Source organism: Salmo salar, chromosome ssa14 (assembly GCF_905237065.1).
Source record: "Salmo salar chromosome ssa14, Ssal_v3.1, whole genome shotgun sequence".
Lineage (NCBI taxonomy): Eukaryota > Metazoa > Chordata > Actinopteri > Salmoniformes > Salmonidae > Salmo > Salmo salar.
In genome coordinates this window covers 68,675,842-68,703,630 of record NC_059455.1, presented here as the reverse complement: position 1 = coordinate 68,703,630, position 27,789 = coordinate 68,675,842, and the positions used below count along the sequence as shown (strand labels likewise).

The window sequence follows — 27,789 nt, the reverse complement described above, 5'->3', positions numbered from 1 at the left end:
GCACAAAAAGCTTATTTCTGTCAAATTATGTTAATACATTTGCAGTGGTAGACAGTACTTAAGTAAAAATACTTTAAAAAGTACTACTTAAGTAGTTTATTGGGGTATCTGTACTTTACTATTTATATATTTTACTACATTCCGAAAAGAAAATAATGTACTTTTTACTCCATACATTTTCCCTGACACCCAAAAGTACTTGTTACATTTTGAATGCTGAGCTGGACAGGAAAATGGTCCAATTCACGCACTTATCAAGAGAACATCCCTGGTCGTCCCTACTGCCTCTGATATGGCGGACTCACTAAACACAAATGCTTTGCTTGTAAATGATGTCTGAGTGTTGGAGTGTGCCCATAGCTAATCGGTGAATTAAAAATAAACAAGAAAATTGTGCCTCCTGTTTGCTTAATATTTCATTTGAAATTATTTTAAAACTTTGACTTTTGATACTTTTAGTATTTTACTTAAGTAGTATCTCACTGGGGGTCTTCCACTTTTACTTGAATAATTTTCTATTAAGATATCATTATTTTTAATCAAATATTACAATTGGTTCTTTTTCACCACTGCAAATGTGTTTACATCCCTGTTAGTGAGCATTTCCCCTTTGCCAAGATAATCCATCCACCTGACAGGTGTGGCATATCAAGAAACTGATTAAACAGCATGATCATTGCACAGGGTAAAATAAAAGGCCACTAAAATGTGCAGTTTTGTCACACAACACAATGCCACAGATGTCTCAAATTGAGCATGCAATTGGCATGAGAATGCAATTCCTGCTGACTGCAGGAATGTCCACCAGAACTGTTAATTTCTCTACCATAAGCCACTTCCAATGTCATTTTAGAGAATTTGGCAGTACGTCCAACCGCCCTAACAACTGCAGACCACATGTAACCACACCAGCTTTCACCTGCAGGTCGAGCCCTGGGACACACTATTTTTCAGATGTTGCCCTACCGGAGTTACACAGTATTATTGAGACTCACATTCATGAGCGTCACTGCTATTAGCTTCACGACTGACATTTGGACCAGCGATGTCAGCCCCATGAGCATTATGAGTCTGACAGCACAGTGGGTCGACGAGGATTTCGTACTGAGGAAAGCCGTATTGCATGCTCAAGATTGTGCTCATTTTTATCCTGCTGCGGCCATTTTCAATGGCATTTGAGAACATGTTTGAAACTTGGAAACAGGAACACTCCTAGCTCCATTCGAACAACTGACTCGAGAAATAAGCTCAACTGCGTCTGCAGCAGATACCCCCTTTCATGGCATTGAAACGCCTGCTCAACAAAACTGCTGACACAGACTGCGGTGTTAAAACTTATAAAAGTACTCGAGGCTGTGAACAACCGAGTCGGTGGCATTCTCTCTGAACCTCATACTGTGTCGCCATCATGCTCGATGCTAGGTACAATAATGAATTCCTGCTTCAGAATGAAACGACTGAACAAATGAACAACGAAACAGCACAGCAAGTAAGTGAAAGAAATAGGTTTTGATGATGTTTTACTGGTAATGGGGACATACATAAATTCCAACAAAATAACTTTTTGGTCAGTGTGTTCTGGTGTGGTGTGTGTAACCTTTATTCAACTAGGCAAAGTCAGTTAAGAACAAATTCTTATTTACAACTGACGACTTTGGGCCAATTGTGCGCCGCCCTATGGGACGCCCAATCACGGCCGGATGCGATACAGCCTGGATTCAAACCAGGGACTATGGTGACGCCTCTTGCACTGAGATGCAGTGCCTTAGAACGCTAACAATTATGTGACAGCTTAGAAAATATACAGATCATTCGGATAGTATTCAGACCTCGTGACTTTTTCCACATTTTGTTACGTTATTCTAAAATGTATTAAATAAAACATTTATCAATCTACCCCATAATGAAGTGGAAACAGATTTAGACATTTTTGCTACTTTATAACAAATTAAAAACAGAAATACCTATTTACATACAGTACCGGTCAAAAGTTAAGGGATTCAAGGGTTTTTCATTATTTTACTATTTTCTACATTGTAGAATAATAGTGAAGACATCAAAACTATGGAATAACACATATTGAATCATGTAGTAACGAAAAAAAAGTGTTAAATCTAAATATATTTTATATTTGAGATTCTTCAAATAGCCACCCTTTGCCTTGATGATAGCTTTGCATACTCTTGGCATTCTCTCAACCAGCTTCATGAGTTAGACACCTGGAATGCATTTCAATTAACAGGTGTGCCTTGTTAAAAGTTAATTTGTGGAATTTATTTCCTTAATGCATTTGAGCCAATCAGTTGTGTTGTGACAAGGTAGAGGTGGTATTCAGAAGATAGCCCAATTTGGTAAAATACCAAGTCCATATTATAGCAAGAACAGCTCAAATAAGCAAAGAGAAACGACAGTCCATCATTACTTTAAGACATGAAGATCAGTCAATGCGGAAAATTTCAAGGATTTTGAAAGTTTCTTCAAGTGCAGTCTCAAAAACCATCAAGCACTACGATGAAACTGGCTCTCATGAGGACCGCCACAAAAATGGAAGACCCAGAGTTACCTCTGCTGCAGAGGATACGTTCATTAGAGTTACCAGCCCAAATAAATGCTTCACAGAGCTCAGGTAACAGACACATCAACTGTTCAGAGACTGTGTGAATCAAGCCATCATGGTAGAATTGCTGCAAAGAAACCACTACTAAAGGACACCAATAATAAGAAAAAAACTCGCTTGGGCCAAGAAACATTAGCAATGGGCATTTGACCGGTGGAAATTTGTCCTTTGGTCTGGAGACCAAATTGGAGATTTTTGGTTCCAACCGCCATGTCTTTGTGAGACGAGGTGTGGGTGAACAGATCATCTCTGCATGTGTATTTCCCACTGTAAAGCATGGATGAGATGGTGTTATTGTGTGGGGGTGCTTTGCTGGTGACACTGACTGTTACTTTTGATTTTGACCCCCCCTTTGTTCAGGGACACATTATTCCATTTCTGTTAGTCACAGGTCTGTGGAACTTCTTCAGTTTATGTCTCAGTTGTTAGCAACAATCTGAGGCAGGCACAGCATGCAAAGTGGGTTTTGTTTTGTGTGAAAACATGGCGGAAGGCAGTGACAACGCTCAGGAGATTTGTCACCCTTCTAAGAGGACCAAATCTGAAGTGTGGTCGTATTTTGGGTTTTACAAGAGTGCTGAGGGAAACTTAATCGAAGATTGTCACCCTGTCTGCAGAACATGCAAAAAAAATAAAAATAAATGCTGCGAAAGGGGGCAACACTTAATCTCCAGTCATCTTCGTGACCACCACCCACTACTTTATAGCGAATGCAAGGTAACTTTTAGCTCAATGCATTATGTGGGGACTTGGGAATAGGGGAAAATGTCATGGTTTGTCTGTCTAACTTGCTAATAGCTTGTCAATAATGTAAAGAGAAGCCTTCAGTGTTACCTACTCTTGTAAAAACACTACACGTTGTTCTGCTGCTGTATGCGTCGTGTGTCTGCAGACTCTATACGCCCATTGCACACAATAACACGTGATGTAGTTTAGTCACCCGACCAACATATTTTGTTCATTTAAAATCCGGCAGTCGTCGACTTGGTTGTAAAAGTGTTCCAACAAGAGAAACACGATATACTCCTATACAATACTGCTGTATTTATGTCAATTGTTGGGCTCATTGCTATTACTATCACTGTCTTCTTAATTCTTAAGACTCATTTGTATTTCTGTAAATTGTGCATGGGGTCATTGCATATACTCAAATGCAACACAGAAGAGATTGTGTGTGTGAATAATAATGTAACACCAATAATAACAAACGCACAACATCAGAGTTTTTTGAGAATATGCTGGAAGAGTGGGGGATCAACAAGGAAGACCTAGTCTGCATAACCACAGACAACGCAACAAACATGATCAAGGCTTTTGACGAGTTCCCAGATCTGTGGCTTGGGCTCTTTGGCCATAATTTGAACCTGGCCATCTCAAAGGCTCTGAAAATTCAGAGAGTTGACAGAGCAGTCAAGGCCTGCTGGCATCTGGTCCAAGGCTTCTCACAGGGCTGGAAAGGAAGGAGAGAACTGAGAGAAAAGCAAGCTGCCCTCAACATGCCACAGAAGGCTCTGATCCATGATGTGGTAACCCGATGGAGATCTACACACATGATCAGTGTTTGAGCGCTTGAGCGTTTCCTCTGCCAACAGCAGCCAACAGCAGCCAGTCTGTGCGACACTGGCTGGGGAAAGAGGAACATGGCATCTGATGCCCAAGGATGCCAACATAAGTGTCATGGAGCAACTGTGCCAGCTCCTTGAACCTCTGAGCAAGTTTACAGATACACTTGCCTCAGAGACACGAGTGACACTGTCAGCCATCAAGCCTGTCCTGGACCACATCACCTGTGACGTTCTGGTGGAAAAGGATACAGAGCCATCCCTGACCAAGGGGATGAAAAGGGTAATGAGAGAAGACCTTAACAAAAGATACACAGAGAAGGCAAAGAGTGTCATGCACATGGCTTGTTTCATTGACCCCCGCTTCAAAACAAGCTTTTTAGATGAGCCTAAGCTACAAAAGTTGACACTGACAATTGTGTCCAGGAGGCCTTGAAGCTGGCAGCTGCACAAGTCAGGGAAGAACCACAAAGCACCAGCAGCACCTCCAGCGGCATCGGAAGTGAAAGACCTGGCTAGGTTGCTGAGAAAGATTACCTCATCAAGGCAGCAGAGAGGTGAAGAGGGTCAGATTCCGACCACCCCAGAAGACAGAGTGAAAGAAGAGATCAAGGTCTACCTGTCTCTGCTACCCATTCCAGCAGAAGAGGATCCACTGGTGTGGTGGAGGGGCAATGCATCAGGGCTGCCTCACCTTGCCAGGGTTGCCAGGAAGCTTTTGTGCATCCCAGCAACCAGCGTGCCATCAGAGTGTTCAGTGCCAGCGGGCACGTTGTCTCCCCTCACAGATCACTTAAACCGGACAAAGTAAATATGCTGACATTTTTACATTTCAATCTAAGTGAACAAATTTGCACCCATACAGGATGTTAGGCCAGCAGAACCTTATTTCTTTATGAAGGAGAGAACAGACATACAATCAAATGAACAGCACTGATTGTGTTTTAATTAAACACCTACACATTGGATTTGTTTACATATGGTTGTATTGTTCTTACATGCACATTGCTTTACTTACTTAAGGTTGTGTTCATTTAAACCTGCACTAGGGAAACATTTACCTCTCATGGCCACATGGTGTCATCTTTAATGTTAATGTTATTATTTTAATGTTCATGCACACAAAAAGTTCATAGTGCTGATAATTGTATTTGTTTGTTGGTGAAATGATTTCAGTGTGTGTATCAGTACTTTTTGAACATTTCCAGCACATTTTAACAATACCGCGATAATACTGATAACCATGATCATTTTGGTCACTAAAATTGTGATATGAAATTGTCCTACCGTTTCATCTCTAGACCTAACACTCTTTATACTTTTGGTTCATACAGATTATATCTTCATAAATACACACTCAGTGTCATTAGGCTAAGTGTAAACTGCAACATGCAAAAACTAGGCTTACTTTAACACATAGGGAGGCTGGGGAGTTACTGTATGTCAATAGAGTTTCAGCTAGTATTATACTTGTACTGTAGGATAATAGTTGCTAATTGAGCAACTCCAGACCTGTGGGGATTTGCACAGCAGAAACAAATTCAATTTATTTTCTCCCAGTAAATTGAAACCCTCGGAATACTTAGGCTAATGATGCTGTGTTGCCCTATTTGGCAGAGGACCATCGAGTTGGATAAGCATATGGGACTGCGGCCTACGTAGGTGAATAATGCCATCTGCAGCCTCAAAGATGGTGTAAGTGACAATGTTTTGCAAACATTCTTTATCTGGGACAAACATGTAGCCTACTTGGCAGTCAGCGAGCGTAAATCGTTGCTGCTTATTCATATAGCACTCTAAGCACTTCAAATCAAAACACTGGCTTGTTGGACGATAATTCTAGAGATTTCTGCATCAAGCATTCCACCTCATTGAGTTGTTTCACAAAGGTTAGCTAATGCAGCCACTGGCGCCATTACAAGAGAGTGATTATCTGTTCCTCAGTGTCACTGCTTATCCCCACAGATAATAACGATAGATTAACACAATTCATGGCGAAACAGCACACTGTACCATGCTAAGTTCAGTGTTTTTTGGGGGCTTTCTATTTGATCAATTATGGCACATTGAGTAATGTTTGCTGTAAGTGAGTGATTGTTCATTTAAACAGAGAGCATTCCCATTAGATAGCCTAGTGGGTACAGAAAACAAACTACTGTTAAAACATTTTTGTAACCCAATGTACAGGCACGGATTAAAAGACAATGAACAACAATCAACATAAATAACCAGATTCAATTTGGCAGTAGTGCAGTTATAGGCCTACATATGTGGGACCCTAATCACATTTGTAACACCCACCTTCATTGCCAAAACAAATACAAGAAAGACTTAACCTCTGAGCATCTAATGCTATAGCCTAAGGCTGAACAATACACGAACATGTACAAACTGGGAAAATTTCAAGGTAGCCTAACAGTTTTGTACCTCCAAATGGTCATGATTGTGTTCAGTGGTTGAACTAACGGCACTCAGCTCTGGAGTCTACAGTGATCACAATGGCCGATCTTGTATACCATTACACAAGATAGCTTGAGACCGAAATTAAATCATTAGCGGAGTGGAGGCTGATTAATTACCCAAAGGCTCTGAACGTACAATTAATATGGACTAAACAGAGTAGGACCACCGTACGGGAGAATAAAACTTGATTCAGGACAAAAGTTGTAATTGCTTGTGAGTCGGAAGTAGCACAGACCTTTTTCCTATAGGGATTGCAGGATTGACTCAAAGTGCAACCTCCAAGAGCATAAACAAAATGCCATACACCCACAATAAGCCCCCAAAGTAATAAAGTAAAGATATCCTTGTAGACATTGTAGACATTTTTATGAACAGGATTTTTTTCTGGATTAAAACGAGCCTAAAGTGGTGGGAGTGGCAGGGGGTGTGGCAATGGGCATGGTCAGCCCATCGGCGTGGCTGAATTGTCGAGACCATTTTAGAGACACCCATCTTGGCAGTTTAGAGAAATTGGAATTTTTAGGCCAATTTCCTATAATTATACAAATTTCTCCATGGAGCTGAGAGAACCTTTTGCAGTTTAATTTCCTGCAATTCTATTCATTTTGCCATGGCTAACGCTGCATTTTTTTGCAAAAACATAATAACAAAATCAATACTGATAAATTCAGTGTTGTTTTTTACTTTGAAATTATCCCTGACTGTTTAGCTTCTACATGGGTGATTAAGAATTTACAAAGATTATATTATCAAAAAAGTTAAACAAAGCGTTTTGCCATCCTAAAAATCATTATTTATTTTATATAAATGGCACTGTTTAGACTTCGGCAACCCCCCCAAAGAAACACTTAGGCAGCCTGCCTAAGGATTTGAATGGAAGAAAAATCCCTGAATAATATTAAAATCAACTAGGTCTAAACTCCATTTACGTGAACAGTCAAATAGGCTGTGTCAGAGCTTGAAAACACTATTAGTGTTGTTCCTGTGACGAGGTAAGCCACTTGCTGTTGCTGGCACAACGCCCGGACAGCTTAGAAAACAGCCATCTTGACAGCTGCTGCGATGATCAACAGTTGGCATGTCAACACAGAGACTTGAGCCAACACTTCATATACTGTTTCTTACTCAATATGTACAGTATTTAAGACATATCTCATCATAACATACAGTGCCTTCAAAGTATTCACACCCCTTGACTTTTTCCACATTGTCTTGTGTTTCATCCTGAATTTAAAATGTATTCAATTTTGATTTTGTGTCACTGGCCTATACACAATACTCAGTCATGTTAAAGTGGAATTATGGTTTTTAGAATTTTTTACAAATTAATAAAATATGAAAAGCCTGAATGTCTTGAGTCAAGTATTCAACCGCTTTGATATGGCAAGACTAAATAAGTTCAGGAGCAAGAAATTCCTTGACAATTCACAAATTGCATGGACTCACTGTGTGCAATAGTGTTTAACATGATTATTTAATGACTACCTCATCTCTGTACCCCACACATACAATTATCTGTAAGGTTCTTCAGTCAAGCTGTGAATTTCAAACACAGATTCAACCACAAATACCAGGGAGGTTAACAAATGCCTCGCAAAGAAGGGCACCTACTGGTAGATGGGTAAAAAAAAAAGCAGACATACAATATCCCTTTGAGCATTGTGAAGTTATTACACTTTAGATGGTGTATCAATACACCCAGTCACTACAAAGATACAGGCGTCCTTCCCAACTCAGTTGCCAGAGAGGAAGGAAACCTCTCAGGGATTTCACCATGAGGCCAATGGTGACTTTAAAACAGTTACAGAGTTTAATGGCTGTAATAGGAGAGAACTGAGGACGGATCAACAACACTATAGTTACTCCAAAATACTAACCTAAATGGCAAAGTGAAAAGAAGGAAGCCTGTACAGAATAAAATATTCCAAAACATGTATCCTGTTTGCAATAAGGCACTAAAGTAAATCTGCAAAAGAATGTGGGAAAGAAATTAGCTTTATGTCCTGAATACAAAGCATTATGTTTGGGGCAAATCCAACACATCACTGAGTACCACTCTCCATATTTTCAAGCATGGTCATGGCTGTATCATGTTATGGGTATGCTTGTCATCAGCAAGGAGTAGGGAGTTTAGGATAAAAAGAAACGGAATAGAGCTAAGCACAGGCAAAATTCTAGAGGAAAACCTGGTTCAGTTCACTTTCTCTGTTCATAGGAGTAACAACATGAATTTGTGCATGAGGCAGAAATTATGGGAGAGTGGAGGGATGTTTAGGCAGACCCTGTCTGCTGCGCTCCTCCCTCCACTGAGACTGACCATCAGATCCAGGTACCGTCAGCCCAGTAAAATAAAATGCTAATTATTGCTTTCACCGAAAACATATTTTAAAATCGGACATAGCGAGTGCATAGAGGAGTTCTGTATCTATAATACTTAAAATAATTGTTATGTTTTTTGTGAACGTTTATCGTGAGTAATTTAGTAAATTCACCGGAAGTATGCTAGTTCTGAACGTCACATGCTAATGTAAAAAGCTGTTTTTTGATATAAATATGAACTTGATTGAACAAAACATGCATGTATTGTATAACATAATGTCCTAGGGTTGTCATCTGATAAAGATCATCAAAGGTTAGTGCTGCATTTAGCTGTCTTCTGGGTTTTTGTGACATTATATGCTAGCTTGAAAAATGGGTGTCTGATTATTTCTGGCTGGGTACTCTGCTGACATAATCTAATGTTTTGCTTTCGTTGTAAAGCCTTTTTGAAATCGGACAGTGTGGTTAGATTAACGAGAGTCTTGTCTTTAAAATGGTGTAAAATAGTCATATGTTTGAGAAATTGAAGTAATAGCATTTCTAAGGTATTTGAATAACGCGCCACGGGATTCCACTGGCTGTTACGTAGGTGGGACGAAATCGTCCCACTGGCCCTAGAGAAGTTAACCTCTATGGGCTAGGTGGGACGCTTGCCAGTGTAATCCTGTGGCGCGTTATTCAATTTCCTCAAAAAAGCAAAAACTTCAATTTTTCAAACATATGACTATTTTACACCACAGCAAGCGTCCCACTGGCCCAGAGAGGTTAAAATCAATACACAAGTATATATTTTTAAACCTGCATATTTAGTTAATATTGCCTGCTAACAGAAATTTATTTTAACTAGGGAAATGGTGTCACTTCTCTTGCGTTCTGTGCAACAGAGTCAGGGTATATGCAAGCAGTTTGGGCCACCTGGCTCGTTGCGAACTTTGTGAAGACTATTTATTCCTAACAAAGACAGCCAACTTCGCCAAACGGGGGATGATTTAACAAAAGTGCATTTGCGAAAAAAGCACAATCGTTGCACGAATGTAACTAACCATAAACATCAATGCCTTTCTTAAAATCAATACACAGAAGTATATGTTTTTAAACCTGCATATTTAGTCAAAAGAAATCCAGGTTAGCAGGCAATATTAAATTAGGGAAATTGTGTGACTTCTCTTGCGTTCATTGCACGCAGAGTCAGGGTATATGCAAGAGTTTGGGCCGCCTGGCTTGTTGCGAACTAATTTGCCTGAATTTTACATAATTATGACATAACATTGAAGGTTGTGCACTGTAACAGGAATATTTAGACTTATGGATGCCACCCGTTAAATAAAATACGGAACGGTTCTGTATTTCACTGAAAGAATAAACGTTTTGTTTTCGAAATGATAGTTTCTGGATTTGACCATATTAATGACCTAAGGCTCGTATTTCTGTGTGTTATGTTATAATTAAGTCTATGATTTCATATTTGATAGAGCAGTCTGACTGAGTGGTGTTAGGCAGCAGCAGGCTCGTAAGCATTCATTCAAACAGCACTTTCGTGCATTTTCCAGCAGCTCTTCGCTGTGCTTCAAGCATTGAGCTGTTTATGACTTCAAGCCTATCAACTTCCGAGATTAGGCTGGAGTAACCGATGTGAAATGGCTAGCTAGTTAGCGGGGTGCGCGCTAATAGTGTTTCAATCGGTGACGTCACTCGCTCTGAGACCTTGAAGTAGTTGTTCCCCTTGCTCTGCAAGGCCCGCGGCTTTTGTGGAGCGATGGGTAACGATGCTTCGAGGGTGGCTGTTGTCGATGTGTTCCTTGTTCGAGCCCAGGTAGGGGCGAGGAGAGGGACGGAAGCTATACTGTTACACTGGCAATACTAAAGTGCCTAGAAGAACATCCAATAGTCAAAGGTATATGAAATACAAATGGTATAGAGAGAAATAGTCCTATAATAACGACAACCTAAAACGTCTTACCTGGGAATATTGAAGACTCATGTTAACCTGTTGGGGCTAGGGGGCAGTATTTGCACGGCTGGATAAAAAAATTTACCCGATTTAATCTGGTTACTAATCCTACCCAGTAACTAGAATATGCATATACTTATTATATATGGATAGAAAACACCCTAAAGTTTCTAAAAAACTGTTTGAATGGTGTCTGTGAGTATAACAGAACTCATTTGGCAGGCAAAACCCTGAGACATTTTCTGACAGGAAGTGGATACCTGATGTGTTGTATTACCTTTAAACCTATGCCATTGAAAAACACAGGGGCTGAGGAATATTTTGGCACTTCCTATTGCTTCCACTAGATGTCACCAGCCTTTACAAAGTGTTTTGAGTCTTCTGGAGGGAGATCTGACCGAACAAGAGCCATGGAACGATGATGGCCCATTAGACACCTGGCGCGCGAGTTCATGTTGGGTACCCTCGTTCCAATACGTTATAAAAGAGAATGCATTCGTCCACCTTGAATATTATTCATGTTCTGGTTAAAAAAGGCCCTAATGATTTATGCTATACAACGTTTGACATGTTTGAACGAACGTAAATATATTTTTTCCCCTCGTTCATGAAGTGAAGTCCGGCGGGCTTAGATCATGTGCTAACAAGACGGAGATTTTTGGACATAAATGATGAGCTTTTTTGAACAAAACTACATTCGTTATGGACCTGTGATACCTGGAAGTGACATCTGATGAAGAGAATCAAAGGTAATGGATTATTTACATAGTATTTTCGATTTTAGATCTCCCCAACATGGCGGCTAGTCTGTATCGCAACGCGTATTTTTCTGGGCGCAGTGCTCAGATTATTGCAAAGTGTGATTTCCCAGTAAGGTTATTTTTAAATCTGGCAAGTTGATTGCGTTCAAGAGATGTAAATCTATAATTCTTTAAATGACAATATAATATTTTACCAATGTTTTCTAATTTTAATTATTTAATTTGTGGTGCTGACTTGAATGCCGGTTATTGGAGGGAAACGATTTCCTGAACATCAACGCCACAGTAAAACGCTGTTTTTGGATATAAATATGAACTTGATAGAACTAAAAATGCATGCATTGTCTAACACAATGACCTAGGAGTGTCATCTGTTGGAGATTGTAAAAGGTTAGTGCATAATTTTAGCTGATTTATGGTTTTGGTGACGCCTGTCTTTGAATTGGCACAACATTACACACAACTCTTGTAAATGTACTGTCCTAACATACTCTAAATTTATGCTTTCGCCGCAAAACCTTTTTGAAATCGTAAAACGTGGTTAGATTAAGGAGATGTTTATCTTTCAAAGGGTGTAAAATAGTTGTATGTTTGAAAAATTTGAATTTTGACATTTATTTGGATTCAAATTTGCCGCTCTTGAAATGCACCTGCTGTTGATGGAGTGCACCACGGGTGGGACGCTTGCGTTCCGAGCAAGCCTTTCTAATCGACCTGGCCCTGGTATCCTGGAAGGATATTGACCTCATCCCGTCAGGATGCCTGGTTATTTTTTTTAAATGCCTTCCTCACCATCTTAAATAAGCATGCCCCTTTCAAGAAATTTAGAACCAGGAACTGACATAGCCCTTGGTTCTCTCCAGACCTGACTGCCCTTAACCAACACAAAAACATCCTGTGGTGTTCTGCATAAGCATCGAACAGCCCCCGTGATATACAACTTTTCAGGGAAGTTAGAAACCAATACACACAAGCAGTTAGAAATGCCAAGGCTAGTTTTTTCAAACAGAAATTTGCTTCCTGCAACTCAAACTCTAAAAAGTTCTGGGACATTGTAAAGTCCATGGAGAATAAGAACACCTCCTCCCAACTGCCCACTGCACTGAGGATAGGAAACTCTGTCACCTCTGATAAATCCACTATAACTGAGAATCTCAATAAGTATTTTTCTACGGCTGGCCATGCTTTCCACCTAACTACCCCTACTGCATTCAACAGCACTGCCCCCCCCACAGCTACTCGCCCAAGCCTCCCCCATTTCTCCTTCTCCCAAATCCATTCAGCTGATGTTCTGAAAGAGCTGCAAAATCTGGACCCCTACAAATCAGCTGGGCTTGACAATCTGGACCCTTTCTTTCTAAAATTATCTGCCGAAATTATTGCAACCCCTATTACTAGCCTGTTCAACCTCTCGTGTCGTCTGAGATTCCCATATATTGGAAAGCAGCTGCTGTCATCCCTCTCTTCAAAGGAGGTGACACTCTTGACCCAAATTGCTACAGACCTATATCCATCCTACCCTGCCTTTCTAAGGTCTTCGAAAGCCAAGTCAACAAACAGTTTACCGACCATTTCGAATCCCACCGCACCCTCTCCGCTATGCAATCTGGTTTCAGAGCTGGTAATGGGTGCACCTCAGCCACGCTCAAGGTCCTAAACGACATCGTAACCGCCATCGATAATAAACAATACTGTGCTACCGTATTCATTGACCTGGCCAAAGCTTTTGTCTCTGTTAATCACCACATCCTCATCGGCAGACTCAGTAGCCTTGGTTTCTCAAACGATTGTGTCGCCTGGTTCACCAACTACTTCTTCGATAGAGGTCAGTGTGTCAAATCGGAGGGCCTGCTGTCCGGACCTCTGGCAGTCTCTATGGGGGTACCACAGGGTTCAATTCTTGGGCCAACTCTTTTCTCTGTATACATCAATGATGTCGCTCTTGCTGCTGGTTAATCTCTGATCCACCTCTACGCAGACGACACCATTCTGTATACTTCTGGCCCTTCTTTGGACACTGTGTTAACAACCCTCCAGACGAGCTTCAATGCCATACAACTCTCCTTCCGTGGTCTCCAACTGCTCCTAAATACAAGTAAAACTAAATGCATGGTCTTCAACCGATCGCTGCCTGCACCTGCCCGCCTGTCCAGCATCACTTCTCTGGACGGTTCTGACTTGTGAATTTGTGGACAACTACAAATACCTAGGTGTCTGGTTAGACTGTAAACTCTCCTTCTAGACTCACATCAATGATCTCCAATCCAAAATTAAATCTAGAATTGGCTTCCTATTTCGCAACAAAGCATCCTTCACTCATGCTGCCAAACATACCATCGTAAAACTGACCATCCTACCAATCCTCGACTTCGGCGATGTCATTTACAAAATAGCTTCCAATACCCTACTCAACAAGCTGGATGCAGTCTATCACAGTGCCATCCGTTTTGTCACCAAAGCCCCATATACTACCCACCACTGCGACCTGTACGCTCTCGTTGGCTGGCCCTCGCTTCATACTCGTCGCCAAACCCACAGGCTCCAGGTCATCTACAAGACCCTGCTAGGTAAAGTCCCCCCTTATCTCCGCTCACTGGTCACCATAGCAGCACCCACCTGTAGCACGCGCTCCAGCAGGTATATCTCTGGTCACCCCTAAAGCCAACTCCTCCTTTGGACGTCTCTCCTTCCAGTTCTCTGCTGCCAATGACTGGAACGAACTACAAAAATCTCTGAAACTGGAAACACTTATCTCCCTCACTAGCTTTAAGCACCAGCTATCAGAGCAGCTCCCAGATCACTGCACATAGCCCATCTATAATTTAGCCCAAACTACTACCTCTTCCCCTACTGTATTTATTTATTTTATTTATTTTGCTCCTTTGCACCATATTATTAATATTTTAACTTTGAACTTTCTTCAAATTACAAATCTACCATTCCAGTGTTTAACTTGCTATACTTTACTTTGCCACCATGGACTTTTTTGCCTTTACGTCCCTTATCTCACATCATTTGCTCACATTGTATATAGTCTTATTTTTTTTCTACTGTATCATTGATTGTATGTTGTTTTACTCCATGTGTAACTGTGTTTTTGTATGTTGTCTAACTGCTTTGCTTTATCTTGGCCAGGTCGCAATTGTAAATGAGAACTTGTTCTCAACTTACCTACCTGGTTAAATAAAGGTGAAATAAATAAATAAATAAATAAAAAAGGAACTTAAACGTTAGGTTTTTTTACATGGCACATATTGCACTTTTACTTTCTTCTCCAACACTGTTTTTGCATTATTTAAACCAAATTGAACATGTTTCATTATTTATTTGAAGCTAAATAGATTTTATTGATGTATTATTATAATATTAAGTTAAAATAAGTGTTCATTCAGTATTGTTGTAATTGTCATTATTACAAATAAATAAATTAATTTAAAAAAAATATATATATATATATATATATATATATATAAATAAATAAATAAATAGGGCGATTAATCAGTATCGGCTTTTTTGGGTCCTCCAATATATCGGTATTGGCGTTGAAAAATCATAATCGGTCGTCCTCTAGTGTTTAGAGCATGAGTGGTTATTAGTAGATGCATTTGTTTTGAGATCAAAGCAAGAGCTGCATGTAGCCACATGTGAAAATTTGTTTCATATCCTTTGCTAGTTAGTGAGCGATTAGTCCAGTTATAGGTCATTTGTAGTCAGCAATAGGGGAGTGATTGCTTCCTACAAGAGCACAACATGGATACATTTCTATCTTATTTTTGTTTTAAAGGGACAGTGTTGTACTTTGAGATAGATTATTCAAGCCTAAGTAGCCAACAGGCAGAATCATTTGTATTTTTGTAAAGTAGTTTCTTGCATCAAACAACATTTTCAGTCACCTCCTTGTCTGAAGGTCAAGTGGCTAAACAGGTTAATGTCAAGCCCTGCATGTTTTTTTTCTTCCAAAAGTCTCATGGAATGTAGACCTACATTGAACACCACACATTGGCTGCTACTGTAGACTGAATGATAGAACAGCTAGTACAATGTTAAAATGTTATGGGATGCATTTTCTCCATTGTTTCTTTATGGTAGGCCACTTTGATAGGCCTACATTATGATCAAATAGCCACAGTAGCCTACATGGGCACTGTTAAAACTGTACCTTAAAGCGGGTACGCTTGACACAATTTTCACAACGTTCAAGTTTGCGCTCAGAAGATCTGAAATTTGCTCAGTGCCCCAAAAAATAATTGAGGGAACATTGCCCACAGCTGTAATCGCTGCCAACGGTGATTCGAACGTCTATTGACTCAGGGGTGTTAATACTTATATAGATAGTCTGTATTTCATTATCAATAAGTTTGCCAGAATTTCTAAAATCATGTTTTCACTTTGTGATTATGGTAGTGCTGAGCAATTAACAAAAAAAACAAAAAAAGTGTTGAGGGTGTTCGGTTATTAAACAACTTACTGACCGACATTGGTTCTATTACTTGTATTCCATTTCGTTCCTTTTTTTGAGCCCAACGAGCCATTTCCCTAGAGAGAATTCAAATATTTCACGACACAAATCAAGAACTATGTGGGATGATGGGCTGAAGGGAGTTGGAGTTTTCATTACGCAAATGTTCAAACTAGTTCAGCTCAGTATCGTGGCAATTAACTATAATCCCATAATCCACTGAACCATTTTTTTTTGGCTTCGACGAAGATGGATCAGAGAGGAAGAGGTGAAGCGAGAGGTTTCACTCTTGCCTGAAACTGTTCAAAATAAGCCCAATGTGCTTCTATGGGCTTATTTTGGACCTACAGTGAGGGGAAAAAAGTATTTGATCCCGTGCTGATTTTGTACGTTTGCTCACTGACAAAGAAATGATCAGTCTATAATTTTAATGGTAGGTTTATTTGAACAGTGAGAGACAGAATTACATTAAAATCCAGAATAACCCATGTCAAAAATGTTATAAATTGATTTGCATTTCAATGAGGGAAATAAGTATTTGACCCCTCTCAATCAGAAAGATTTCTGTCTCTCAGGTGTCTTTTATACAGGTAACGAGCTGAGATTAGGAGCACACTCTTAAAGGGAGTGCTCCTAACCGCAGCTTGTTACCTGTATAAAAGACACCTGTCCACAGAAGCAATCAATCAGTCAGATACCAAACTCTCCATGGCTAAAACCAAAGAACTCTCCAAGGATGTCAGGGACAAGATTGTAGACCTACACAAGGCTGGAATGGGCTACAAGACCATCGCCAAGCAGCTTGGTGAGAAGGTGACAACAGTTGGTGCGATTATTCGCAAATGGAAGAAACACAAAAGAACTGTCAATCTCCCTCGGCCATGCAAGATCTCACCTCGTGGAGTTGCAATGATCATGAGAATGGTGAGGAATCAGCCCAGAACTACACAGGAGGATCTAGTCAATAATCTCAAGGCAGCTGGGACCATAGTCACCAAGAAAACAATTGGTAACACACTACGCCGTGAAGCACTGGGCAGCGCCCGCAAGGTCCCCCTGCTCAAGAAAGCACATATACATGCCCGTCTGAAGTTTGCCAATGAACATCAATGATTCAGAGGACAACTGGGTGAAAGTGTTGTGGTCAGATGACACCAAAATGGAGCTCTTTGGCATCAACTCAAATCGCCGTGTTTGGAAAAGGAGGAATGCTGCCTATGACCCCAAGAACACCATCTCCACCATCAAACATGGAGGTGGAAACATTATGCTTTGGGGGTGTTTTTCTGCTAAGGGGACAGGACAACTTCACCGCATCAAAGGGACGATGGACGGGGCCATGTACCGTCAAATCTTGGGTGAGAACCTCCTTCCCTCAGCCAGGGCATTGAAAATGGGTTGTGGATGGGTATTCCAGCATGACAATGACCCAAAACACACGGCCAAGGCAACAAAGGAGTGGCTCAAGAAGAAGCACATTAAGGTCCTGGAGTGGCCTAGCCAGTCTCCAGACCTTAATCCCATAGAAAATCTGTGGAGGGAGCTGAAGGTTCGAGTTGCCAAACGTCAGCCTTGAAACCTTAATGACTTGGAGAAGATCTACAAAGACGAGTGGGACAAAATCCCTCCTGAGATGTGTGCAAATCTGGTGGCCAACTACAAAAAACGTCTGACCTCTGTGATTGCCAACAAGGGTTTTGCCACCAAGTACTAAGTCATGTTTTGCAGAGGGGTCAAATAATTATTTCCCTCATTAAAATGCAAATCATTTTATAACATTTTTGACATGCGTTTATCTGTATTTTTTTGTTGTTATTCTGTCTCTCACTGTTCAAATAAACCTACCATTAAAATTATAGACTGATCATTTCTTTGTCAGTGGGCAAACGTACAAAATCAGCAGGGGACCAAATACTTTTTTCCCTCACTGTAAGCTTGTCGCCTGCCTTCCGCCTTTGGGACAACAACTCCCATTGTTAGGGGGGAGACATGAGCATCTCGTCATTAAATATAGATCTCTGGACGAATACACTTTTACGTCTGCTACGTTAAGTTAGATACACACCGACCACATGAGAGAGGAATGTACACAACGACCAGAGGGACAGAGACAGTTTGTTAAAGTATGCCTTATCTAAGAATTAGTAAAATGATTTTGTCAGACAGCTCTGCAGTATAGGCTACTAAGGTAGGCTAGCTAAATAGGATGACTAAAGACAGTACAGTATGGGAAGCACAGAGATAACTAGGGATGCACCGATATGACATATCTGGCCCATACCGATATTTTCCTTGACAAAAAAAAGAACATATTTAACATATTTAAACCAATATTTAAAATGCATGCGGCCTTTAAGCATTCTACTACAGTTAAATAGTTAACACACACACGGACGCAGCGGTCTAACCTCTCTGGGCTAGGCGGGACGAATTCGTCCCACCTACGCAACAGCCAGCTGAATCCCGTGGCGCGATTTTCAAATACCTTAGAAATGCTATTACTTCAATTTCTCAAACATATGACTATTTTACAGCATTTTAAAGACAAGACTCTCGTTAATCTAACCACACTGTCCGATTTCAAAAAGGCTTTACAACGAAAGCAAAACATTAGATTATGTCAGCAGAGTACCCAGCCAGAAATAATCAGACACCCATTTTTCAAGCTAGCATATAATGTCACATAAACCCAAACCACAGCTAAATGCAGCACTAACCTTTGATGATCTTCATCAGATGACACACCTAGGACATTATGTTATACAATACATGCATGTTTTGTTCAATCAAGTTCATATTTATATCAAAAACCAGCTTTTTACATTAGCATGTGACGTTCAGAACTAGCATACCCCCCGCAAACTTCCGGGGAATTTACTAACAATTTACTAAATTACTCACGATAAACGTTCACAAAAAACAATTATTTTAAGAATTATAGATACAGAACTCCTTTGTGCAATCGAGGTGTCCGATTTTAAAATAGCTTTTCGGTGAAAGCACATTTTGCAATATTCTCAGTAGATAGCCCAGCCATCACGGCTAGCCATTTAGACACCCACCAAGTTTAGCCCTGACCAAAGTCAGATTTACTATTACAAAAGTTTGATTACCTTAGTTGTCTTCGTCAGAATGCACTCCCAGGACTGCTACTTCAATAACAAATGTTGGTTTGGTCCAAAATAATCCATCGTTATATCCAAATAGCGGCGTTTTGTTCGTGCGTTCCAGACACTATCCGAAATAGTAAAGAAGTGTCGCGCGCATGGCGCAATTCGTGACAATAAAATTCTAAGTATTCCATTACCGTACTTCGAAGCATGTCAACCGCTGTTTAAAATCAATTTTTACGACATTTTTCTCGTAGAAAAGCGATAATATTCCGACAGGGAATCTCCTTTTTAGGCAAACAGAGGAAAAAATCCCAAAGGCGGGGGCGGTCGGGGTCACGCGCATAAGCCAGTGTCCCTTGATCGGCCACTTGAGAAAGGCGATAATGTGTTTCAGCCTGGGGCTGGAATGACGACATTCTGTTTTTTCCCGGGCTCTGAGCGCCTATGGACGACGTGGGAAGTGTCACGTTAGAGCAGAGATCCTTAGTAAATGATAGAGATGGAAAACAAGTTCAAGAAATGGTCAGACAGGCCACTTCCTGTAAAGGAATCTCTCAGGTTTTGACCTGCCATTTGAGTTCTGTTATACTCACAGACACCATTCAAACAGTTTTAGAAAATTTAGGGTGTTTTCTATCCATATGTAATAAGTATATGCATATTCTAGTTACTGGGTAGGAGTGGTAACCAGATTAAATCGGTATGTTTTTTATCCAGCCGTGTCAATACTGCCCCCTAGCCCTAACAGGTTAAATGAAAGGTTACACACACACCACACTGACCAAAAAGTAATTTTGTTGGCATTTACGTATGTCCCCATTAGCAGTAAAACATCCTCAAAACCTATTTCTTTCACTTACTTGTAGTGCTGTTTCGTTGTTCATTTGTTCAGTCATTTCATTCTCAACCAGGATTTCATCATGCATGTCAAGCAGTGAAGTTTCAGCTGTCTGTCCGTGAACGCTCTTCCTCGGTGCGCACTATCACTGTGTCCGTTTCCATCTTGTCCTGCTGTGTATGTAACGTTTCATGTATACCCTGTTTCTTGTCTGCATCGGAGAAGCGGTCCTAGTACCTTGCATCGAGCATGGTGGCGACACAGTAAAGAGGCTCAGAGACAATGCCACCGAATCGCTTGTTCACAGCCTCAAGTACTTTTATAAGTTTTAACCCCACGATCTGTGTCGGCAGTTTTGTTGAGCAGGCATTTCAATGCCATGAAAGGGGCTATCACGTCTGCTGCAGACGCAGTTGAGCTTATTTCTCAAGTCAGTTGTCCGAATGGAGCTAGGAGTGTTCCTGTTTCCAAGTTTCAAACATGTTCTAAAATGCCATTGAAAATGGCAGTAGCGGTATAAAAACGAGCACATTCTTGTGCATGCAATACAGCTTTCCTCAGGACGAAAACCTCGTCGACCCACTGTGCTGTCAGACTCATAATGCTCATGGGGCTGACATTGCTGGTCCAAATGTCAGTCGTGAAGCTAATAGCAGTGACGCTCATGAATGTGAGTCTCAATAATACTGTGTAACTCCGGTAGGGCAACATCTGAAAAATTGCGTGTACTGGGGCGCGATCTGCAGGCGAAAGCCAACATCTTCCACGACAGAGGATTGTCAAGGGCAATGAATTCCATTATCTTGGCATTAACTTCTTGGGGCTATGTGGGACGCTAGCGTGCCACCCGTGGTGCACCCTATCAACAGCAGGTGCATTTCAAGAGCGGCAAATTTGAAACCAAATAAATGTCAAAATTCAAATTTTTCAAACATACAACTATCTTACACCCTTTGAAAGATAAACATCTCCTTAATCTAACCACGTTTTACGATTTCAAAAAGGTTTTACGGCGAAAGCATAAAGTTAGATTATGTTAGGAGAGTACATTGACAATAGCTGTGTGTAATGTTTTGTCAATTCAAAGACAGGGTCACCAAAACCATAAAACCAGCTAAAATGATGCACTAACCTTTTACAATCTCCATCAGATGACACTCCTAGGACATTATGTTAGACAATGCATGCATTTTTAGTTCTATCAAGTTCATATTTATATCCAAAAACAGCGTTTTACTATGGCGTTGATGTTGAGGAAATCGTTTCCCTCCAATAACCGGCAGTCAAGTCAGCACCACAAATTAAATAATTAAAATTAGAAAACATTGGTAAAATATTATATTGTCATTTAAAGAATTATAGATTTACATCTCTTGAACGCAATCAACTTGCCAGATTTAAAAATAACCTTACTGGGAAATCACACTTTGCAATAATCTGAGCACTGCGCACAGAAAAATATGCTTTGCTATACAGACAAACGGCCATGTTGGAGAGATCTAAAATCGAAAATACTATGTAAATAATCCATTACCTTTGATTCTCTTCATCAGATGTCACTTCCAGGAATCCCAGGTCCATAACGAATGTAGTTTTGTTCAAAAAAGCTCATCATTTATATCCAAAAAGCTCCGTGTTGTTAGCACATGATCTAAGCCAGCCGGACTTCTCGTCATGAACGAGGGGAAAAAATATATTTACGTTCGTTCAAACATGTCAAACGTTGTATAGCATAAATCATTAGTGCCTTTTTTAACCAGAACATGAATAATATTCAAGGTGGACGAATGCATTCTCTTTTATAACGTATTGGAACGAGGGTACCCAACATGAACTCGCGCCAGAGTCTAATCGGCCATCACCGTTCCATGGCTCTTGTTCAGTCAGATCTCACAGTAAAAGACTCAAAACACTTTGTAAAGGCTGGTGACATCTAGTGGAAGCAATAGGAAGTGCCAAAACATTAATCAACCCCTGTGTGTTTCAATGGCATAGGCTTAAAGGTAATTCAACACATCAGGTATCCACTTCCTGTCAGAAAATGTCTCAGGGTTTTGCCTGCCAAATGAGTTCTGTTATACTCACAGACACCATTCAAACAGTTTTAGAAACTTTAGGGTGTTTTCTATCCATATATAATAAGTATATGCATATTCTAGTTACTGGGTAGGATTAGTAACCAGATTAAATCGGGTACGTTCTTTTATCCAGCCGTGAAAATACTGCCCCCTAGCCCCAACAGGTTAATGGATTTTGCCTTTGCGATGTCTCGCTGAAATCTTCTTCCTCTTTCAAATGACTGCTCGACTTGAACTTGTTTTGTTGTTGGAAGTGTACTCTTAGTATTTTTCTGCTTTTGTTGTGTTGTGCGGTATTTTTCGAGGTGTCATTACGTCATCTTTTCACGTTACATTAGGTATGCACGTACCAGCTTTGACATCGGTTTTGAACATCGGCATTAAACTAGACATCGGGCCGATGCCGGCATTTTTAGCTAATATCAGGCCGATTCCGATTTGCTCACCGATATATCGTGCATCCCTATAGATAACGTTTGGTTTGGCTGGCAGACTGCTTCTGCCAAAGATGACTTTAAGTAATGAAAAATAATCAAATAAATCAAATTAAAAACTAAGTAATATACACAACTGAAATAATGTATTATTTAATAGTGATTTCCTATTTTCTATAGATGTGGAATAAGTCAAGGGGTATTAATACTTTTTGAAGACTCTAGTGATTCCGACACCATACAAAAAAAGCTTAAGCTTCATGCAGTGAAGTCTCATGGGGCAAAAAATAACACATAACAATGATCTGTAAAGGCCAGCATTGCAACTGAAATAAAATAAACGTCTTTAATGTTTACAACAGTTCTCCAATACAGATCATGGAGAGGGCTCTTCTGAATTATTTTTGAGCAAGAGCCTTTTGGGCCTCTGGGCTCCAAAGAATATCTGAAATGATAGGTTTAATGATTCTCCCCAGGCACAAACTTAGTACATGATGGCTCCAGTCCTTTAAATATTTAGTATAATGTTATGACACGCAAGAAAATTGTGAAAGGAGCAACTGTTGAGGCACAATTACCACACCATGGAGCAGAGGGGTTGACTTGACTGTAGAATGTTCATGTTGTTTTATTAGTGTAAAGGTCACACTTTATATGAAATGCATTATCGACCTGGCTGTCATTGTTGAAGGTGCAGAAAGATGATGTGGAATTCACTACAAGGCTAAGCTATATGCTCTGTAAAACCCATGAGGTTTGATAAAGCTGACTGGGTGAATGAGAAACAGTAAAAGTATGGACTAGGTCTGGGTCTACTACGGTCTCAAATAGGGTAGTATCTTTGAAAGTCCAGTGGGAGTCCAGTGTTTCCTCTATTCATTTAGCATTTATTCAAAAATATGTTTAAAAAAATGCAATACAAATCTATATATTTCTGTCGAGACGCACTTTTGAATGGACATTCTCAATGAATGGAAGTCTAAATGCCATGCATGTTGGTTTATAGCAGGGATGGGCAACTCCAGTCCTCAGGGGCCGGAGTGGTGTAATTTTATCCTCATCCCTAGCAAACACAATTGATTAAACTAACCGCATTCTAAACTGAAGATGATAATTAGTTGATTATTGGAGTCAGGTGTGTTAGCTGGGGCAAAAGTGTGACACCAATCAGGCCCCAGAGGACTATAGTGGCCCATCCATGGTTTATAGAAAGATTCTCAATTGGTTTTGCTCGACTCCTCGTTTCCTCTGGTCCGTCCTCTCCTCGCCTCCTTTTGAAAAAGATAGTCGAGGAGCGGAGGCGAGGAAATGCGCTCGTATGAAATGAGAATCCTTCTCTATTCGTGCGTCATCAGGCAAATTACATTTATCATATCTTTAAAATAAATATGTAATGTGATAAAAACGAATTTAGCTTGTTGTGCAATACATTTTAAAGATAAAAGGATAAGTAGTGTATTGTTTTTTAATGTGTACATGTTTTTCTCCTTCGAGAAAACAACAGCTGATTCAAAGAGGGTGTGGCGGATTTTAAAACTCTTCCTCACTAGCCGCCGGGATGATACTCGTGTAACCTCTACCGAAGTAGGTAATCGAGGAGGGGAGAATACTCCGTTAGCCTACTAACGAATTAACACACTCCTCAACCATTTGACCACTTATCGGTTTCTGGGTCACGGAGGAGAGGAGGACAGACTTTTTCCCAATTGAGAATCATTACATTTCTTTGAATCTTAGATGGCCTAGGCCTGTACTTTTGCAACCACCCCCTGAAGAATTTCTAATGCCAGTCAAGTAAAAATTGGTGTTCGGATTTGATAGACAAGAGGTCAACTTTAAATTTCTGACTTACAAAATAATCAGACTTCGTATGCCAAGACCCATCACAAACAACTGAACACATTTAAACCAATAGGACTATTGCCATTTCCACACAGTTCACCTGGCTGGAGAAAGCCTATAAATCTGACATTTTTGTTCAATGTTCATGCCAATGATTATCAATGATCAAGGGTAAGGTTAAGTCAATGGCAAATCAAAGACAGGTGGAGAAGCGATGACAGTAGGGAGTAAAACCAACTTACATGTGGGTGACCAGGTCAGTCATAGTGTCACAGGGTTGTACAAACACAGTTTGGTCATATAGACACATATCATTGCAAGACAATTACATCACTAGCTTTAAGCACCAGCTATCAGAGCAGCTCCCAGATCACTGCACCTGTACATAGCCCATCTATAATTTAGCCCAAACTACTACCTCTTCCCCTACTGTATTTATTTATTTTATTTATTATTTTGCTCCTTTGCACCATATTATTTATATTTGAACTTTGAACTTTCTTCAAATTACAAATCTACCATTCCAGTGTTTTAATTGCTATACTTTATTTACTTTGCCACCATGGCCTTTTTTGCCTTTACCTCCCTTATCTCACATCATTTGCTCACATTGTATATAGTCTTATTTTTTTTCTACTGTATCATTGATTGTATGTTGTTTTACTCCATGTGTAACTCTGTGTTTTTGTATGTTGTCGAACTGCTTTGCTTTATCTTGGCCAGGTCGCAATTGTAAATGAGAACTTGTTCTCAACTTGCCTACATGGTTAAATAAAGGTGAAATAAAAATAAAAAAATAAAGAATGCAAATTAGCCTAGCTAGATTGTTATTGAATGTTTGTTACCAAACTCTGTATGACTATGGTAAAGAGCCATATGGCCTTCCTATGCTTACTACGGTAGTCGGAGTTGAATCATCACAGGTCGGCTACAGAAAGACGTGTCTCATTCAAAATCCTTACTGCTAACGTTACTGAGCATTTAAATATAGTCTAGTCAATTTATAGGCTAGTTTTGATTAGCACCTTCCAAAATAGTTTCAGGTGTGGTGACAAAAAGTGTTTCCCCTTTCAATAGCATCTAGCCTTCTCTTCAAATACTCCATAAATACTACTGACTCAAAATAAACCTCTAGCGTCATAGATATGGGTGGTGGAGTGGTGTCAAGTCATGGTATTGTCCATTAGGGCCTAAACTCGTCAAGGGATTAAGGCAGAGGAATGATACTGCAAAGGTCAGTAACCTCAAATTCTGAAAGGACCTGCCGTAAGAGTCCAGTCTACTTTCCTTCCATCTGCCTCCAAGTACCCTTTTATATTTTTAGACTCCAGCAGGGAAGTGATTTTCATCATCCTTCTCAGTTGACTATGACAGTGTGTTATCGTATCATCTTACAAGTAGGCTACTGTGGACCCCAGGAAGAGTAGCTGCTGATTTTGCAGCAGCTAATAGGGATCCTAATAAAATACCTAAAATACTGTACCAGTTCACTGGATACTTCTAAATTGTATTGGAAATGATGGTTGAAAATGATGGTTGAAATAATACATACATTGAAACAGTATGTAGAGTTTCTGTGACATCCATCCCTTCTGCATGACATGAGAAGTTATTTTACATTATTCAGTTAAACTTATTTGTAACACTGGTTGTTACAGTGTAACGTTAGTATGCTATAAAAAAAAATATGAGGCCATCTGAGTTTGCTCAAGCTAACTTGGGGCATGTCCTGAAAAACCTGTCACACAATAATCTCAACCTTTTAAATCACGTGACTAATAAAACCTGACGTTGACCTGAAAGGCTCTACTGGTTAGCTGGCTAACATTCATACTTTTCTTCAAAACTGGTAGATTTTAGGAGGAAACAGCACGTTTCTATGAGATGCCAATGGCTGGGTCGCAACAAAGGAAGTCCGGCTAGCTTGCTAACCCAGACACCCAAGTTCCCGGTCTGTCATCCACATTGGGGGACATGTTTTCTAGTAGTGACAGCTGACAAGGAGGGGAACAAGGAAGGGGCTCCCAAAACAGCTACTAAATGAAACTATATAAGACATGTTGTTCCCAAGGTTAACTAGTAGAAACGTTTGAAACACAGAGAAAGAATTGACCACGGCTAGCTAGTTAGTGCTATCATACATACCTTTGCTTTGCCGGCCTCGAGCTTCTTTTGCCTCTCCTCGTCTTCCATTACCGTTGTCCCTGTGGCTGAGAGAAGAGGAAAGGGGCTTCATGCGAAGTGTCAGCGAATACGCCCAGAGTCTGTGGGGAAAGTGTCTGTCTGTTGACATTACATTTGTTTGGTAATGGTGTCAAATCACTGCGACGAACTCGCATTAGGAGCAGACTCCTTGCTACAGCCACATCTCCGCCGCCATGTTCTCCACGTAAACACGAGACTGATTGTGATGACGTCACGTAGGTGGCTGTTTTCCGCAGCTACGCCCCTTTGGGAACGTCGGAATGTCACTCACAGTTCAAAATGTTTATTTTATTCTTATTTTTACAGAGGGAAACATATTGTGTGTATACAAGTAAAATATATATTGATTATAGATTGAAATCATTTGCGTGAGTAAATACATATTCTCTTTTCTGTGGAGGTGCAAACAAGATTACTGGGTTGCGCAATCGCTCATCACGATTAATTTCACATTGCCCCAGTTAAAATGACCAGATCTATTTTAAATTAAATTAAATATGGTCTCTCCATATGATTATTTCTGAAATTGTGGTATTAAAACAAATACAAAATGAGAGCACACTTTGCACACCTAAAACCCTCACAAACTCTTACAGATGCACAACTGAGGGCATCCTGTATCTCTGCCTGGTACAGCAATCGCAGGGCTCTCCAGAGGGTGGTGTGGTCTGCCCAACGCATCACCGGAGGCAAACTACCTGCCCTCCAGGACACCTACAGCACCCGATGTCACAGGAAGGCCAAAAATATAATCAAGGACAACAACCACCCGAGCCACTGCCTGTTCACTCGGCTATTATCCTGAAGGCGAGGTCACAGGTGCATCAAAGCTGGGACAGAGAGATTGAAAACAGCTTCTTTCTCAAGGCCATCAGATTGTTAAATAGCCATCACTAGCACATTAGAGGCTGCTGCCTATATACATAGACTTGAAATCACTGGCCACTTTAATAAATGGAACACTAGGCACTTTAATAATGTTAACATAACAAAACAAACAAAAAAAATGCATGAAATGAAATGTATGCATTCACTACTGTAAGTCGCTCTGGATAAGAGCGTCTGCTAAATGACTAAAAATGTTTAAAAAATAATAATATTTTGCATTACTCATCTCATATGTCTATACTGTATTATATTCTATTCA

The 27,789-nt window shown here is 40.2% G+C and overlaps 1 protein-coding gene across 7 annotated transcripts in view; it reads right to left on the bottom strand.

Moving 5' to 3' along the window:
• LOC106569851 (A-kinase anchor protein 9) overlaps window positions 1–26,843 on the bottom strand; it is a 157,416-nt gene extending 130,573 nt beyond the window's left edge. For all 7 annotated transcript variants that reach the window (XM_045694733.1, XM_045694734.1, XM_045694738.1 and 4 more), the window contains exons 1-2: window positions 26,734–26,843; window positions 26,583–26,647 (exon numbers count right to left, since the gene is read on the bottom strand). In XM_045694733.1, coding sequence (XP_045550689.1) covers window positions 26,583–26,647; window positions 26,734–26,776 — 108 coding nt within the window. In that variant the 5' untranslated portion in view covers window positions 26,777–26,843. The remainder of the gene's footprint in view (window positions 1–26,582; window positions 26,648–26,733) is intronic.
• Between the last annotated feature and the right edge of the window lie 946 nt (window positions 26,844–27,789).